The sequence below is a fragment of the Azolla caroliniana genome, unplaced genomic scaffold (genome assembly GCF_043228905.1).
Source record: "Azolla caroliniana isolate FFs.n. ecotype wild unplaced genomic scaffold, voAzoCaro1.0.p SCAF_7, whole genome shotgun sequence".
Lineage (NCBI taxonomy): Eukaryota > Viridiplantae > Streptophyta > Polypodiopsida > Salviniales > Salviniaceae > Azolla > Azolla caroliniana.
The window spans coordinates 20,216,166-20,235,796 of NW_028230442.1; the positions used below are offsets into that span (position 1 = coordinate 20,216,166).

Sequence of the window (19,631 nt, forward strand, 5' to 3'; positions counted from 1 at the left end):
CGGTGAGAACTGGATGACGAGTACCCGGAAATGGAAGACCCGGTGAGAACCGGATGATGAGTACCCGGCAAGCGCCGGATGATGCAAGCCCGGTGAGGAGTGCTCACCGGATGAAGAGACATATTCGTAAATATGTTTCTAAGAGTCCATCGTGGCTCTATTTGTAAATAGCCGAAAAGTCATATTAGTATAAATATGATGACTTAGGGCAAACTTTTTTGTGTGACAATGCGAGAGAGTTGTTGTCAGTTCTTGTTGGCGCAAGATTAGAGCGCGCAACTGTGTACAGAGAAAGTGAGAGAGAGGAAGAGTTCGTTACCTCTGATTGTAACTGCCGCCTGTGGCGAAGATAGCAAGCTCGAGGTCGTGGCCTCGGTGCTTTCTTATTGTACATTCTAACATAGTGATAGTTTGCGGTCTGTGGGCTGCCGTGGTTTTTCCCGATTTTGGGTTTTCCACGTAAACATCTTGTGTACTCTTCTCTCTATCGTGTTGTGTTTCATTCCCTGTTTTCTGTGTTTTATTCTAGACTCGGTTGTGGCCGAGCGTTGTTCAAAGGGAGTGTGTAGTTCTTGTCAAACCACACGTATGAACTGGTGGAGTTGCCGAAAGGAAAGCAGGCACTCCGGAATAAGTGGGTGTACAAGTTGAATCCGGGAGATGCCGGCAACCCCCCAAGATACAAAGCTAGGATCGTGGTGAAGGGGTTCCAGTAGAAGAAGGGCGTGGACTTCGACGAGATATTTGCCCCGGTAGTAAAGATGACTTCCATCCGAACGGTGCTGAGCATAGCAGCAAGCATGAACCTCGAGGTAGAGTAGTTAGACGTGAAGACGGCGTTCCTCCACAGCGACCTCGAAGAGGAGATCTACATGTAGCAACCGGAGGGATTTGTGAAGAAAGGGAAGGAGCACTTAGTTTGCCGGTTGAAGAAGAGCCTCTACGGTTTGAAGCAGGCTCCCCAGCAATGGTACCGGAAGTTCGACTCCTTCATGACCGATCAAGGATACCACAAGACGCAGGCCGATCACTGCGTATTTGTGAAGAAGTTCGAAGTGGAGACTTCCTGATACTCCTCCTACACGTGGACGACATGTTGATCGTCGGACGAGACCAAGTCAAGATACGGATGCTGAAGAAGGCTCTGAATCCAGACCTTCTCAATGAAAGACTTGGGTCCGGTAAGACAGATACTGGGGATGCATATCATCCGGGACCGGTCAAAGAAGCAATAGTGGCTATCACAGGAGAAATACGTGACAAAGGTGCTTCAGCGGTTCAACATGTCAAATGTGAAACCGGTCGGATCGACACTCCCAGCAAACTGCAAGTTATCCGGTAAGCAAAGCCCGAAGACGAAGGCAGAGAAGGCGGATATGATGAAGATACCATATGCCTCTGCCATCGAGAGCTTAATGTACGCAATGGTGTGTACCCGACTGGATATCGGATACGCAGTCGGAGTGGTGAGCTGGTTTATGAGCAATCCTGGCAAGGAGCACTAGAATGCGGTAAAATGGATACTCCGGTACTTGAAAGGCACCTCAAGTATGTGTCTCCAATTCGGCTCCGATAAAACCCAACTTGACGGTTTCACCGATTCGGATATGTTGGTTGATGTGGATACCACCCAGTCAACATCGGGATATGTTATGACATATGCAGGGGGAGCTATTTCATGGCAGTCGAGGCTGCAGAAGACGGTTGCGTTGTCAACCACAAAGGCGGAGTACATGGCAGTCGTGGAAGCCGGCAAGGAAATATTATGGATGAAGGACTTCATCGAAGAGCTAGGGATCCGGCAAGAGGAATACCGGCTCTATTGCGACAGTCAAAGTGTCATCCACCTTGCGAAGAATGTGGCATATCATTCCAAGACGAAGCACATCCAGCGGAGGTACCACTGGATCCGGGAGCGAGTGGAAGATCAAGAGTTCGTGCTGACAAAGATCCACACGGAGGAGAATGGGTCAGATATGTTGACCAAGGTGTTGACGCCCAACAAGTTGGACGCATGCCAGAAGTGAATTGGACTAACCAGACATCCCATGCCGGAGTGAAGGGGGAGTTTGTTAGGATTTCAATCCCTCCGGATGGGATGATGAAGGCCCGATGAGAACCGAATGATAAGTACCCGGTAAGGAAGACCCAGTGAGAACTAGATGACGCAGGCCCGGTGAGAACCTCTCACCGGATGAAGGGACATATATGTAAATATGTTTCTGTTAGCCCATTGTGGCTATGTTTGTAAATAGACCGAAAGTCATATTAGTATAAATATGACCTAGGGCAAACAGTGTCTATATCATTGTGTTGTCATTATTTTGTATAGAGTTATTGGTGTAATTGTTGTACAGAGCGTAACAGAGAGCGAGAGAGGGAAACAGAGTAAGTCTCTGTTGTCACCGCTGCCAAGCGAAGAGTGTGAAGACGAGGTCGTTGCCTCTGTGTTCTTCATTGTATTCTCCTCACATAGTGATAGTTTAGAGTTTGTGGGCTCCCGTGGTTTTTTCCCGTTTAGGGTTTTCCACGTTAACATCCTGTGCATTCTCTTCTGTTTGTGTACTTACTTCCATTTCTCATCTTTCTGTGTTTCATTATCATTAAGTGATCTAAGTCTCGATTGTGGCCAAAGATTATTCCGCGTATTCTCTTCACTATGAAACATGTAGTTATTGAGGAAAGATTAAATGATCCACTAAGGAAGAAATGGAAATATGCTACAAGGAGAAAATTAGAATATTACATTGCAAACATCAATCCTGAATGTTGGGTTCTATATAAGGCAAGAAGGCCTATTGATCGTATTCAACTACCTCATTACTAACATGAGTATTAAATCTCGTAGAGCCCTAACACTCCACACTCTATCACACAACCTAGGTGTTGAAGTTGCATTATGGAATCAAAATCAGCCAAATATAAAGACATGTAAGATATACAAGGAAAGCCTGGTAGAGGATGAATATCACTTGCTTTTAACATACTCTACATATAGTGTAGTTTGTGAAAGCTATGATGATATATTAGGATGGGGTGATGACTTGAGTATCATACTAAAAAGAACCTAGGAGGTTGAGCTCATATGTGTATGCCGTATTCATACATTGTGACTTGGTGCTTCAAATTATCAATATCCCTTCTTAGGAAGGAGACACACATCAAGGTAAGTTTTGTACTTTGGTCCTATGGGTCAATATTGACCTCTCCATGGACGCTAAAATAAATCTATCTATGTATCTATCTAGTCTATGCATCAATAAGCTTGAAGAAATAGTACACAAGGTTGCAAAAGAAAATGGATTGGATAGTTCAACGTCCATGCATGGGTTTATTTTTATACTCCTATATTTTGATGAAGTTGTTTTATTCTCATATAATGTGGATGAAATGCAACAATTACTTGATGTATTGGACACAACTTGTCAAAAAAGTGGGCTAATTGTTAACGTGGACAAAACAAAAATGATAGCAATAAAAGCAAGGCATTTCCCCATGTTTACATACAAGGGAGAACGAATACAAGTGGTGCAAAGTTTCAAATATCTTGGTATTAATGTGCCATCGACAAATAGGTGGAATGGAGGTTATGAGTCTCAATTGCAATCAAGTTGGAATAGTTATTATATGTTTGAGAATTAATGCAACCAAAGCAACACTTGAGGATGAGACGTGAGATTGATGTTATTCAATGCTATGGTGGTCCAAATGTTGCTTTATGGAGTAGAAATGTGGGGTGACGCTACTTCACTTAGTGCATGGAATGAAACTGAGAAAATCCAAAAAATGTTCTTAGGTATAATACTTGGGGGCAAAATCCTCAACATCCTATCCTATCATGCTATTAGAAATAGATGCTCAGCCCATCGAGGTATTAGCCATGCAAAGAGTATACAAGAATATCACAAAACTCAAGAATATGTCTAATCATAGATTGACCAAACAAGCTTGGAACATATGATGTGTAGTACAAAAAGTCAATAAGAGCAAAATCTTCCCATCTAGTCAGGTGCTTGGCATTATGGAATGGTTTCATTTATGGGGAGTAAAATATCGATTGGAGCTCTCACGTGAAGCTATGAAGTATGTGCTAGGATAGATTACTAGAGGCATCAAGGATGAAGTGGTAATATGCTAAAATGTCAAAATTGGAATATTACACTTCAAATATTAATTCCCAATACAAGGAAAAAAAATGCTAGACATATCCAATCTCATTTCACTACCCCCATGAGGATCTTGGAGAGCCTTAACACTTGTTTGAACTCGCTCACACAAGTTAGGTGTTGAGGTAACATTATGACATCATCACACAAACATGAAGATATGCAAAGTATGCAATGAAAACCTAGTGGAGAATGAATGAATATCATTTACTTATCGCATGCTTAGGTTATATGGTAATTGTTAAAGTCTAACTAATTAATTAGGCAAAACATAAGGAATTATACACCAAAGAAAGGAAAGAGGGGTGCCAAAACCACCTGACCACCCCCTAGCAACGGCGTGAGACCGACTTGAACCTCCTCGATGTTCCATACCATCGAGGGTTGATGCGAGTCGTACCTTGGGTTATGCAAGGATCATACATGATTGGCTAAAAAGAGTCATAGCCACATTGTCATGGTCTCAACATAAGTCAAGCCTCCTTTGGTAAGGACATGCATCTATTTGCATAGACAAGGTGCATACCTTCAATGTGAAAGAGTTTACCAAAGTGAGATGGATACTTTGGCAAAGCTGGCAAATGTTAGTGCGCAACTCAAGATGAAGGGGCATTTTCCATTTCTAGATTAGAAAGTTCCATTCAAGAACCTATGGCATAAATAAACAATATGTGGCTAAGGTCAGCATGATCATTGAGTTGTAATTTATAAAGAAGATTGACAATCATTAAGTTGGACTATCCACCATCACATATCATTAACATTGACGATCATTAAGTTGGTCTATCCCCATTGTTAATGACCCTTCGATTGTATGAGCACTGCAACTATCAAGAGGAGCATTTATGGTCTCACTGTTATCATGATTATGATACCATGATCCCTGCTACTCCAATGCTTTGGGGGAGAAAGTGAATGATATGACAACAAATGCCATCTCAATGATTACGAATAACTCAGTAGTTACGTTATTCATAAAATTATATTTTTTTCATTATATTCCTAGTCTCAAAATGGCCCTTAAAAAATGAACAAAGACTCAGGGCAGGTAGGAAATAATACATACAATTGAGCCATGTCAAAGACTGATGCCCCAATTACCCCCTTTTGAATCTTGGCATTTTTTGTCCGCATGCATATTTTATAATCCTGTCTCTTTAGCCTTACAACTTACAAGACCTACTTCAAATAACTTCACTGAATAGAGGGGAAAGGATAGGAGTGACCCTCCATAGCAGAACATAGATTCTCCAGAATCAGTGTAAATAAACTTATCCATGAGGTGCAGAAAGCATGTGATTAAGTTTGTCTTTAACTACATGAATGTAACCTGCTGATTAAAAAGACAAAATAGAAAACTGTTAAATGTGCTAACTCTTATAATATGAACAGAATTAAGCAATACCAAAAAGATGTTGTCTTTATAAATTACCTCCAACTATCAATGAGGATGGGTGCAAACACTTTTATAGTGATAGAAGCCAGTTTTATGGTTCCTAAAATCAACTACCAAATTGAACCTTGAGGTGAGCTTCCTTTCATCAGTTTTCAAGAACAGTAATGTGAGTGGCCCATCACATAGAAAGGATAGTTTGACATCAGTGCCTCTTTATGTTTTACCAGAGAAATAGAAAGAATAAAAAAACACCTAGTTTGGGATTAATATTAAAGTTATAGTGCAGCAAGAGTTGATAAATAGTTACAGCAGCAAGTGTTGATAGATAGTTTACAGCACAAGTTACATCTATCCATGTTTGAGGACTTCACAATGGAGACACTTTTCCCTGGCCAATAACAGCTTTGGTCTTGCAAGAAATAAATCTCTTCATGCAATCCTATAACATGAAGACAGTTTCTCTATTATTCAGATGATGTTCCAATTTCCACATAACATCATGAAGAGATTGTGAAAACATAACAGATAATCATAACCTAAATCCCTAGACACCATGAAGCGGTGAAAATTTTGCAACAAAGATGTAGTGTAAAAAATTCCTGACGATGGCAGCTTTTTTATGGTACGTGATAACAGTATACACATTTTTTATAGAACATTCTTGATAGAATTATGCCCTGAAACGTCAAGACAGGAGTTCATCGATATAAACTCTCAGAATTAATATTCGCTGCAATCTCTGTCTCCCATTTATCCCCATTCTCAAGCAGTTTCTCCTTGTCATAGAGGAGTTCCTAAAATATCCACATTTGGCCAACCTCAGAAAAACAAAACTGATGTTATTGATATCCAGAATTATCTACTTAGGCATGAAGTCGGCATACCTCATGAGTCTCCGTCGCAAATTCAAAATTTGGTCCTTCTACAATAGCATCAACTGGGCAAGCTTCTTGGCAAAAACCACAATATATGCACTTCGTCATATCAATATCATACCTGCAGTTCAACATACATAACCATTAACATAGATCACAAACAGCTAAGCATTCCTTAAATTATGTCTTGTGTCTTAATACCTTGTTGTTCTACGGCTTCCATCCTCTCGCTCCTCTGCTTCAATCGTAATGGCTTGGGCTGGGCATATCTGCAAATTTATTGAAGCAAGCAGCATTACATAATAAGATAGGGATATGAAGATTGTGAAAAGATTGACATGTACAAGATTACACACGTTTGGATGGTGTGCCCAATTAAGACAATCATGTGATGACTGGTTGGCAGCATATCAAAGTTTCTTACTAAAGTAATTTGAGGAGCATATTTCAATCTGGTGACGATTGGCAAAGAGTATGTCAAAGTTTCTCGCTGAGATGTTTTCAATGAGATTTAAGAACAATGCAAAGGGCATGTATCAGTGTCCATTAAAGTACCCTGGCATGTACACACTTTTGTTGCAAACATATTGAATGTGTTCATCCCTATTCCTTTTTCTTTCCTATTTACAAGACCAATGGGCCCACTCAGGTGGATTGGTGATCTCTTGATCTTTGTATCTATTTTTTTACTTTTAGCCGTATAAGGTGTTGATTCCTAAATCTCAACATTTTATTCAAAAAATCAACCAACTCTCAGTCACTTAGAAAAAGTGTAGTTCTCCAATCTACTGTTAAGATTCTAGTATATAAAACACTACAAATTTAGCATATAGTCTAAGAAAAGGATCACCAAGGTATTCGTAATTGGTAAGCCAATCAAGAAGATAGAATATACTAACCGCTTCACATAATTTGCAGGCAATGCAGCGTTCCTCACCCGTTGGGTACCTCCTAAGAGCATGCTCTCCTCGAAATCGAGGACTCAATGGACCTTTCTCAAATGGATAATTTATCTGCATCAAAAGAATAGCAAAAGATTTCCTTCACAAACAGAGCTCCAGATCTAAAACAAAAAAATAAACAAGGACATTAATGAGCAACTTACAGTTACTTTCTTGTCAAAGAAATATTTCAATGTCAGACCCATGCCTCGGAAAAGCTCAGACAAGAATAACGTGTTCATACTCTTGTCTAAAACTGGAATCACATGAATTAAGAATTTTAAATGTGTAGCAATCTTCCTTAACACTTCATTGAGGAGAATTAGTGAACAAGTTGAGTACCAGTACTCCAGTCCTTTGAATACTCATCAACTGCTGATGGAGTAGGTGCAGCTGCATCACACAAGACCAACCATTCATGCATTATAATAAGCTCTAGTTTTTGCTAATTCTATTACCAAATTTAATATCATTTTTTAAGTAAATGCAGAAATATTGTATGCATATTATTTTTTTGTCATTGTGAAAGAAACAAAGTTCTTATCTTGAAAATTTTGCGAAACAAATTAACATTGTGTTTTAACTTTGTTTTTCAATATAGCAAAAATAGCAGTTGCAGTGCCTATATCAGTCCTACATAGTGCAGCCTCCTACTTCACTTTATACCTCTTTTTCATTCCAATTAATCATTGCCAGTTTTTAAACAGCTTTTACAGTGGCCATTCTCACCACCATCCTACATAAATGTAATCTCCCTCTTTTTCATTCTTACCTTTCCTGCTTTGCAATTTTCACATGGATTGGCCAGCCTCCCTACCATCCTACACAGTGGAACGCCTTCTCCATAACTCTTAAATGTTTCTTTGAAATTTCCCGCAGTTAACCTGATTCCTCCTATCACCTAATTTCTAACATGCTTTTCTTCTGTTTTCCAATGACATATATACAATAAAGTTCCTATTGTTTGATGATTTAAATTGCATCTATGTTTATCGTAATTTTTTTCCCAAGAAAGATACTACATTAGTCTTAAGAAACGCCCTAAGGCTGTACATGAAATACATACATATAGGTAATGACCCCCGTGCTAAGTTCTAATTATAGGCTTAAATAAATACTTAGGCATAGAGTAGAACCACTCCATCCAATGACATATATACAATAAAGTTCCTATTGTTTGATGATTTAAATTGTATCTATGTTGACGGTAAATTTTTTTCCCAAGAAAGATACTACATTAGTATTAAGAAACGCCGTAAGGCTGTACATTAAATACATACATATAGGTAATGAACCCTGTGCTAAGTTCTAATTATAGGATTAAATAAATACTTAGGCATAGAGTAGAACCACTCCATCTTGCCAGAAATTCACCTATAAAATATTCCTTTGTCCCATATGGCATGAAACTCCAATCATTGTAAGTCTGCCTGTTGCGTATTACATTTTATGATCCAAAGAACCTCTGAGATTATGCACAATCTGTCCAAATCCCAGTAATTATCTGGGCGGGTCTTTCGGTCACATTTTGAAATACCTTCAAACATCTGGCCTTCCAAATATACCAAATAGTGACACTACTTACCAATTGCCGTATTTCAGGTTTTCCAGTCTCTATTTATGGATTCATAGGTATAATTGTTTTTTGCATCAGACCATGTCTCATAGAAAGAACATCTACAACATCCCCATAATACCATCCCCTTATATACACTGCTCGAGATATGGTGGGATCAACAGCATTACGATTCTTTTCCATATTTCCATCACAAAATCACATCTCCACAAACAATGCTTAGCAGTCTCCACTATATTCGTACAAAACGGACACATATTGTCTACATTCTCCCTTTTTTGCCAACGATTAACTGGTATAGCTCTCTGAATCAACAACCATCGAAAATACACAAATTTCCTATTAACTTTTATACCCCACAACCATTTCCAAATTTCTGCATGTTTTCAAGATGCATGTTTTGATTTAGGCTCAATGTTCACAATAATATATTTCCACATGTTTTACACTCTACATCATTTTCCTGTACCCTTTCTTGAGGGAACTCTGAAACACCATTTCCCACTGTTCCCATTTTTTTGTCTCCCTACTCTATTATTTGCATGTATGGAGCATTTATGTTTCTGGATATTAGATATGGGTGGACATATGTAGAACTTGGATATTAAAGGTATTGACCAGGGTATCTAGCATATTGAAAATAACTATAATTCACATGATTGCACATACAAGTAATGTTCAATCAACAGATATTCAGACACATTATACACTCAATTCTGCACTTTAATATATTGTTCAATGCCTCTCTAGTTGATAGTGAAGTGATGATTTATCTGACTCCTAGTTTCTCAAACACTTAGTGTGATGAAAGCCTTTTGTATCTCAGAGCCATTTCCCTCTACCTTAAATCTTACATTTAATTGCTCTGCCTTGCCATTTTTTTTAAAAATTCCCAGACTAATTTATTAAGCTTCTGCTTTGAGCCCCCTACTCTCTTCCTTGACCATATCATCTGTGTTGTTGGTCAACTGAGAGGGAATTGTTAGTGTTGAGTACTATGCTGCACAAAACAAAGAATAGCAAAGGCTCAAGATTTTGACAGTTTTTTGGAAGCTTGAACTCAACTTTCAATTTTGAATGAGTGTAAGATTGGCAAAAAAGTAGGAATGTTACATCACAAGAAAGTAGATCAAGATCCACCCTGTACTATCACTCTATGCATACCATGTCATTCTCCATCAATAGAGAAGTCTTGCTTTTTCAGCTTTTCACAGTTCCAAGCTATAAAGTGACTGCTATTATTGTGATGTATGCTTCATATGCTGGTATGTCCATCCTAGTTATCTACTGTAATGGAGTGAAACATCCAAGATAAACTTCCAAAAGAACTGTTATGATCAATAACTAAGAACTTTGGCAACATATGGTACAGAATGCATGACATTATTAGACTATATATAAAATGGAGTTCACAGCATATCTATTCACTAAACGCTAGGTTGATACTTTTAGGTATTGCTGAATTTTTTAAATACCTTATTCTAAATTTCTTCCACAACCCAAAATTTTTTATATAGAAAGATTGTTGAGAATTTCCTTTGTTCCATGACTTTCAATCTCTGAGGAAGAATGGCCAAGTGATTTGAAGTGCAGCACATTCAATATCGTCTAAGTTTTGCAGAATTTCTGGTATTTCAGGAATGCTTAAGATGTACCCCCTATTTACCTCCTAACAGACATTATTATCAAATGTCCTTGAAATTCCAGAGAAGGATGGAGGAAAGTAAACGAAAACGAGCAAATAAGGAAAGAATCATCCGATCTGTTTGTCTCTACCAATTCCTGCCTCCAATGACACTGATATACCAACTCAATATAGTTACCCATATTTTTTAAATTTTATTACAATTGAATGAACCTAAATTCACTAATTTTCTTTTCAGAAATTATCTTGTAGTTTAAGATAATGCTTGGCCAGCCATCCATGATTGTGTAATCCAATTCACAGAAAGTTTACTCCCAAATAGTGAATCCAAACCAAAAAAAATCCAATAGAAGCTACCGTGGCAGGTCCTCCCTTTCCCCAACAGCAAAAAAATCCAATAGATGGTGCTGTGGCAGGTCATTCCCTTCCCCAACATTAGGAGTAGCACAAAGGATCAGAGTAAAAATCCACAATTGTTTTGTCCATTGTTCGACTATTCGGACTATGAAAAATATTTTGATATCACTGCAGTGGATGAAGATTTTGGTATCAAATTCATGAGGAGCCAGTAGGGAAGAGATCCCCATGTCTGATTTCGTATGAGATGGAAAGATTTCATTCCCATCGACTGTAACCCCAAACTAACCAATTGTGGTAATCAATTTTCTTTTTGAAAGTTTGCTCTCCAAGCTCTTGAACCAGCGTGGATTACAGCAAGAAAAAAAAGAAACAGGAAGATGGGTGATAATGAGATATGCTCACTGTGACCATAAGACCCACTGAAACACACATGGGGATCAGGCAAAGGATCTCCAGAGTATTGGGTCTCCATATCAAGCCCAAAAAAACAACCAACTTATCTCTCGCAGCAGAAATCTGTTTCAAATCTCATTTTTTATACTTAAAGAGCAGAGTTTTCCACACATCTAATCAGAGCATGTTGTCAAATATTTCAGTCTACTTAAAGATTTCTAGCCTAGTAATGAGGAGTTCTAGTACCACGGATCATCTGAATTCCGAACCTATGAGCCATCTCCTCATTCCCGTCATTAAGAAATGGAGAACTTTTAATAGATGGCGCAGCGGTCGCTGAAGGAAAGTCAGCTTTGGGTATAAACATTTGGTGAATTACATGCCGTGGGAGGGGTATAACTTTGAGGGTGCAGCATTGATCAGCGAGCATTCAATATACAAAGATATTTCCACATTCATTCGCATCAAGAGACACAAGATTGAGGTTCGTGTGACAAACAAAGTTCCAGAAAGGGTTACTAAAGAAATACTTCAGTTCATTAGTTATGCACCTCAACATCTAGATAAAAATGGGGTTGTAAACTTATGATCCTGGAGAGAGACAGGAGATGTTATGGTAGGTCAATTGACATCTCAGAGAGGAGAGCAGGTTTGCCACACACACCCAAAGGAAGGTTATTACAAGTTCATCCTTACATCCATATATACATCGATAAGTGTAATCCACCTATACATGCATACATACATCAATACGTATAGTACAAACATACATACATACATACATACATGTCCGTCCATATCCATACATACATACATGTCCGTCTATATCCATACATACACACACACACATACATTACATACATACATACATACATACATACATACATACATACACACACACACATACACACACATACACACACACACATACACACACACACATACATACATACATACATACAAAGTTTCACCCATACATCCATCCATCCATCCTATCCTTACATGCATATATACCATCTATATAGACATACAGCCATAAGAATGAAGTGAAACAGAACCTGAGGATGCGAGAGCGAATAAAGGAAGCAAGCAATCGAAGGTTTTTGATTCAAGCACGTACCTGTTGGTTTGGAGGTGTGGATCGGGCGGGAATAATTGGCGGTCCTATGCGCGATGGCACCATAGCCGAGGAGACAACGGGAGCTGGCGCGCCTCAACATTCTCTCTCGAGTAGGAAATCGGAAGCAGGGGACCAAAGACAACGTCTTCGACAGAATCTCTCTCTCTCTATCTCTCTCTCTCTCTCTCTCTCTCCTCTGTTTCTCTTTCTCTGTCTCTGTCTCTTTCTCTTTCTGTTCTGAAGAAGAAGAAGAAGAAGAAGAAGAAGAAAAACAATTTGTATTGATTGATCAAAGGGAGCCCTCTTCTTCTCTGAATTTACATATCTGGCCTGCCATGGCCCTTCCTTGCACTTCTTTAGTTTGGGTAACTTTGTTCCTTAACATGTTTACCAATACTCTCTACTAAGAAGAAAAACAAGAACACACCCACCAAGGCCTTTCTCGATACCTCCCATGCGTAGAGCAAATGTGGCATGATCGAAAGTACCCAGCCCATGATATCGCCCATGATTCCATTGGGCTCTCTCAATCATCTGTTTGTCCACAGCCTCGTGCTTCGTTTCGTGTGTCTCGGTCGAATCCGAACAAAATAGTCATAGCTCCAGAAAATGTGTATCTACAGACCCCACAATCCAAGGAACCCGCATTTCCACATGTAACCCCCCCATTCATTCACGCTCTTAATTGATGATTCGCACACACACACACCCCTCATGCTTTGGCGTCGTGCTTAAGTGTGATTGAAAATCTAGCCCCCCCTAGAAATGATAGAAACTCAACATTGTTTGTGATGTGACAGTCAACTGTATAAGGAATCCAATTCACGTGTAATCATGCTTGTATGAAACGTATCGAAATGGCGAAGATCTCTTGCCATTCACATTACTTGACGACTAATGTTTATTATCAAGGAAAAGGGACTATGTAGCCAATTGTTAAATGAGGTCTCAAAATCTCCCCAAAATATATGTTTATGATATCAAACAAGACTCTATGAACAAATACCTTCTCTCCCATTGATATTTTTTTAACTCGTTTGGAGAGTCTTTCCTGAACGAATTTTTTCCCCAGTGTTGTCTTTCTCTGGATGATTGTGAGTTTAGAAACTTATTGGTCTAATAGATTTTTAAATATGTATGAAGTGATGATGTGTCAATTTATTTGAAACTTTTAATATGAGGCTTATTATAGTGAAGTAAGAAGTTACTCGTGCATATATCAAGTAGGTGATTGATGGCCTTTTTGAAGGCCGTATTTTCACTTTCAAACTTATGTGCAACCAGTAACTATGTTTAAGTCTTTTATGTGATGTTTAATGGCAATGTGTTATGTGACGTTTGATAATATGGAAGTACATATAGAGGTTATTACCAACATAAGTAATGGTTGTATTGAGGTTTGTGAGTTACTAGAACAATAAGGGCACATTGATTTTCATGAGACAATTTTTTGAGAGAGGATGTTAAGATCATATGAAGATTTCTAAATCATATGTATAAATCTACAAACAATCTAATTTTCACAATCACCCATGATATGAAGAAACTATAAGAACTTTGTTCTATGGAAGCTTGTGGTTGGCATTGTTGTTTTGCACACCGGTAGTTGATTGCCTTTTAATTTATTGTTTATAGATGTCCCTCATTGTCATTGATTTGAACTGATTTTAGAGGTGCATATCAGTAGTATCTTGAATGCCAAGGTCAAGATTAAGGGTTCTTGCAAGTATAAGAAGATCATCATCACAAATTATATGTACATCAGATTTACAATGCAAAAGACATTGTTTGCTTATATGTTATGAGGATTTATTTGGCAAGGCTTTGTTTTCAACCCACAGAATATACTACACAATGATTAGGATTTATTACATTTGCTATAATGATTCCAATTTTCTTATTTGCCTTCCATCAATTTGTAAAATCTAAGTATAGACAGCTCATATGGAAGACACGGTCGATGATATATACAATTGGCAGAGAGATTAGCGCAATTACAATGGAACTAATTAGTAAAGAGTACTAGTAATGTACATTTGTAATAATTGCCTTAATTATGTATAGTGATACTAATTAGGCATTAATCACATAGCTCATCGGGCACTTGTTAAACTGGGCAAAACATTTCAGGGACATTCGAATCCACAATCCCTTTCAATTTTTTTGCATCCTCTTTCATACCAGAAGCTACAAAAATATTAGCCATCAGTACATATGCAGTGGCAATACAACCACCATGGCTACTACTGACTTGCACCACCTGATCAAAGACCAATCTCCCAAGTTCTAAAGTTGCCCATTTTCTACAAGCACCCAATAGTGCAAGCCAAATTGAAGTATTATGAAGAGATGGCATAATATTAATCATTGATATTGCCTCATCAAAGTGACCACCATGCCCAAACACCATCACCATGCATGTATGATGCTTTATATCAGGAATGAGGCCATAATTTTCAGTCATATTCCAGAAAAGAATACAGGCATCACTCATTAGGCCCGAGTGAGAACACGCACTCAAAACACTTAGCAATGTGACCTTGTCAGGCATGAATCCCTCACTTTGCATGTGTACAAAACATTTCAATGATTTATGTCCTTGCCCTTGTTGAGCATACCCAGAGATTAGTGTTGACCAAGTGATCACATCGCGAATTGGAAGTTCTTCTAGCACTTGCTCAGCTTTCATAAACATATCACATTTCAAGTACATTTCCATCAATGTGGTACCGAGCAAAGCATCTTTCTTTAGCAAACCTCTTCTCACAATCTCGTCATGAATTTCTTCGCCTTTCACTATGGCTCCTATGCTTCCACATGCTTTCAAGGTGCAAATAAATGTGACGATATCTAGACTATGACCCTCAACTTGCATTTGTTCATAGGAATTCAATGCCTCATGGCCTTGGCCTTGATGGACATACCCTGTGATTAATGCATTCCAAGAGACTACATTCCGAAGAGGAAGCTCCCAAAACACTTCCTCGGCCTTCTCAAGAAAACCATATTTGGCATACATATCCACCAATGCAGTGCCGAGTACAATATCCTTGTCAAGCAAGCCCATACAAATAATTTTGCTGTGAACTTGTTTCCCTTTGTTAATAGTGCATTCGCTATTACCACAGGCCCTCAAGATGCAAATGAATGTAAAATCATCTGGCAGAAGGCCTTCTGATTGTATTCGGTCAAGACAGTCTAGTGCTTGATGACCTTGTCCTTGATTGGCATATCCTTCAATCAATGCATTCCATGATATTATATCTCTATCAAGAAGCTCTTCTAGCAATTGCTTTGCATTCACAAGCACACCACATTTTGCATACATATCTATCAAAGCATTGGCAAGAGAAATATCGTCATTCAACAAGCCCCTTCTCACAACCTCCTTATGTATATATTTTCCCTTTTCTATAGCTCCTGTCTTGCCACATGCATGCAAGATGCAAATGAAAGTGATGGAATTTGGAGAGAGCCCCTCTCTTTGCATTCTTTCAAAGCAATCCATTGCTTCATGATCTTGCCCTTGTTGAGCATATCCAGCAATAATCGCGGACCAAGTCACTACATCTCTGAGAGAAAGGTCTTCAAGCACTTGGTGTGCTTTTTCAAGAACACCACATTTCACATACATATCCACTACAGCACTGCCAACTATAGTATCATTCTCTACTAAAAAGCCCCTACTCAAAACCTCAACATGAAGGTATTTTCCCTTCTCTATAGCTTTTGTGCTACCACATGCCTTGAAGGTAGAAATAAATGTGGGTGCATCTGGAGATAAGCCCTCATTTCGCATGCATTCAAAACACTTCAAAGCTTCATAATCTAAACCTTGGTGGACATAACCAGAAATTAATGCATTCCAAGAGACCACATTTGGGATTGGAAGCTCTTCTAGCCCTTTATGTGCTTTTTCAAATTCACCACATTTGGCATACATATCAATCAAAGCATTTCCTATTACTATATCCTTCTCGAGCAACCTCAAACTCAATACCTTTTCATGGATTTCTTGGCCTTTTTCTATAGCCCCAGACTTTGCACAAGCATTCAAAATGCAAATGTAAGTGATTCGATCCGGAGAGAGGCCTTCTCTTTTCATACTTTCATAGCAAATCATTGCTTCATGGTATTGGCCTTGTTGCACATATTTGGAAATTATCACATTCCAAGAGATTTTGTCCCGGAAAGGAAGGTCTTCAAGTAGATCCCTTGCTTTAGCAAGCATACCACATTTAGCATACATATTCACTAAAGCATTGCCTACTGTAATATCCTTATACAAAATACCCCTATTCACTATCTCCTCATAAATCTCTTCACCTTTCTCTATACATCCTATGTTTCCACAAGATTTCAATATGCAAATGAATGTGACTTCATTAGGGGAGAGGCCCTCCTTTTGCATTCTCTCGAAACAGTTCATAGCTTGATGATCGAGGCCTTGATGAACATACCCCGTGATGAGCGCATTCCAAGTGACAACATTCCGGAAACAAAGTCCTTCTAGAACCTTTTCTGCTTCGTCAACCACACCACATTTCACATACATACCTACCAATGATGTCCCAACCATAACAACATCTTCCTTCTTGTTCATAATACAAGTATTTAAAGTAGGCGCATCCGAAGTACGTGCATCCAGAATACATGTATTCAAAATACTTTCATGAATTTGTTTACCTTTTTCCAGAGTTCGTATGCTACCACAAGCTTTCAATATGCATACGAAAGTGATCACATTTGGAGATATACCTTCACATTGCATTCTTTGGTAACAATCCAAAGCTTCGAAACCTTGTTGAGAATTTTGGGCATATCCCGAAATAAGAGCATTCCAAATAACCACATCTCTCACGAGAAGATCTTCAAGAACTTTGTGAGCTTTTGAAACCACAGCACATTTGGCATACATGTAGATCAAAGTAGAAGCCAAATAAAGATTCGATCCTTCCATTAGCAACCCTTTCTTCACTATAGTCATATGCAATTTAGTACCTCTCTCAATGTCTTTTTTCTTGGCACAAGCCTTGAGTAAGGCCACAAAGGTAAGATTTTCCTCTTCCAGTTTAATGTTTTTGTGGAACATATTGGTAGTATTACAAGAGTGGCTGCTCCTCCTCCACCTCCTCTCCTTCTCCTTCTTTTTCTTATTCTTCTTCTTAGAGACCCAGAGATATCATCACCCATTGACTTTGACATAAGGATTAGTCGTCCTCTCTCTGTGTATGTTTAATCTGCGCTCCCGTGTATGAATTTCCTAGAATGACAAAATGGGTTGCTCTGTTTCCTCTCCATTGATAAAGTATTGTTAAGACTGAGGGGGGTATTGGCCTGTAAATTTAAAAGAATGAGAGGGGTATCCTGTAATTTCTAAAAGTAATCATTCATTCATTGGTGTTTTTTTCATGCATATATATATAATAGGAAAAGTACCAGGATACCCCTGGAAGTTCGTCTATTTACCAGAATGCCCCTGGAAATTCCAAATTTACCAAACTACCCCTATGTCCAAAAAAATACACTTTATAAAGTAATTATACACTCAAATCTACAAGCCCTATTTACCAGAATACCCTTAAACCTAAACTTACTTACCATAATGCCACTATATATCTATTTTAACCAATTTATACCACTTTTATTTTTCAAAATACATCATAAATCAAACTAAATTATCAAAAATTTCAATTGAAAGGTCACCATAAAATCCAATTCTATGAATTTACACCAAGTTATACTGGCATAATCCCATAAACCCAAAATTTGTGATTGAAGTGACCAAAATTAAATCTTAAAACCAAAACATTTGATCGCACACCAAATTTTACCATTGGGATGCCATTTTGAAGCCAACTTCCATGAATTTGCGGTAAATTTGGAACTTCCAGGGGCATTCTGGTAAATAGACGAACTTCTAGGGGTATCCTGGTACTTTTCCCTATATAATATGACTTCAAGAGTCACTTAATCCATGGCTTTATTCACATACTACTTACTAAACTACTTAGTTTAATCCATACATTTATATCATATCTAAAAAATTGCAACAATTGGGCACTTCCTACACTCGTGGGTCTGGCAATTCCCATTGAGATCCCATCAGTTCCTAAGGGCACTTTAGTGGATTAGTGTAAGACAACTTGCTATGCATTACATGTTACTTGTATAGGCTCAAACAAGCCCCATAGTACTTATTTCTTGGCCTCGGGCCACTAGTCATTTTCAACCCCTCATCGAATGCGGTGTGATGGGGCCTCCGCTAAAGTTCCATGAGGAGTTTAAGTGAACGCATAAGCTTTGAGATAAAAAAGTGTCTACTGTTTGAATCGAAGGGATTCTTAAAGCTTGAGGTCCGAGCATACCCACTTTTGGACTTTGACCTAAAGTTCTAACTGTGACCAACATTGAGTAGATAAACAAAGGTCCACTAGCCCCACCTTGAAAAAAATTTAGATAATTGAGTCTTTAATCTCGTTAAGTTTAAGGTAAATATATGCACACATGTATCAATATATGTTGCTTGTCTACATGTTTATATTGGGGGAGTTATGCATGTATGTAGGTATGTTGTATCTTGTGCGTGTTTGTATTGCAAGGAGTTACACCTACATTGTATGCAGTTCTAGGAGAATGGTATGATCCAAGCCTTCATGGCATGGTGGTTGGGATCCATAGAAGAGGAAGAACAAAGGAACTTACTTGGATGTCCACAAGGGGTGTGTCGAGTGTGTGTGTGTGTGTGTATTTGTGTATGTGTTGGAGAGGAGTTAGTCACGCATGCATTTATGTATATATGTATGTTGCTTTGTGTGTGTTAGTATATGGAGAGTTACGTACGTACGTACGTACGCATGTATGTATGTATGTATGTATGTATGTATGAATGTATCAAACTTATTGTGTAGAGAGAAAAAGAATATGTCATGCTTGAATACATCCAATCACTTGTCTCTTTACTCCAGACAACCATGGAAGGCTTGATGGCTTCTTAAGGTTAACTAGAGTTAATACACATCTAATCATTACAATAATTTAGAATATGGGTTTCTCAATTAAATAGATTGCTAGATTTGAAATATGGATGTCTTAATTAATTAGAGTGGAAAAGAAATATAGAGGAAAATGGTTGCTCATGGTGGAGATAGTCGAGAGA

At 38.4% G+C, this 19,631-nt stretch overlaps 2 protein-coding genes across 2 annotated transcripts; both read right to left on the minus strand.

Annotated features, from left to right (window-relative positions):
• Positions 1–6,004: 6,004 nt before the first annotated feature.
• On the minus strand, positions 6,005–12,643 carry LOC147862266 (uncharacterized). The gene is made up of 7 exons (XM_087322523.1): positions 12,473–12,643; positions 7,721–7,771; positions 7,543–7,634; positions 7,337–7,450; positions 6,639–6,706; positions 6,447–6,558; positions 6,005–6,356 (listed from the first exon to the last, which is right to left on the minus strand). The coding sequence occupies exons 1-7, from the start codon at positions 12,570–12,572 to the stop codon at positions 6,261–6,263; spliced, it is 633 nt and encodes a 210-aa protein (XP_087178649.1). The 5' UTR covers positions 12,573–12,643; the 3' UTR covers positions 6,005–6,260.
• Positions 12,644–14,457: 1,814 nt separating this feature from the next.
• Positions 14,458–17,791, minus strand: LOC147862267 (pentatricopeptide repeat-containing protein At5g27110-like). Its single transcript, XM_087322834.1, has one exon. It carries the CDS (start codon positions 17,562–17,564, stop codon positions 14,580–14,582), a length of 2,985 nt encoding a protein of 994 aa, XP_087178960.1. The 5' UTR covers positions 17,565–17,791; the 3' UTR covers positions 14,458–14,579.
• Between the last annotated feature and the right edge of the window lie 1,840 nt (positions 17,792–19,631).

Excerpts from the sequence above, each read along its gene's own strand:
- LOC147862266 (XM_087322523.1), bottom strand. The coding sequence starts at position 12,572 with ATGTTGAGGCGCGCCAGCTCCCGTTGTCTCCTCGGCTATGGTGCCATC. Across the intron at positions 7,635-7,720 it reads TTCAAAGGACTGGAGTACTG|TTTTAGACAAGAGTATGAAC; the intron begins GTACTCAACTTG and ends ATGTGATTCCAG. Across the intron at positions 6,707-7,336 it reads CCTGCAAATTATGTGAAGCG|ATATGCCCAGCCCAAGCCAT; the intron begins GTTAGTATATTC and ends ATAAATTTGCAG.
- LOC147862267 (XM_087322834.1), bottom strand. The coding sequence starts at position 17,564 with ATGTTCCACAAAAACATTAAACTGGAAGAGGAAAATCTTACCTTTGTG.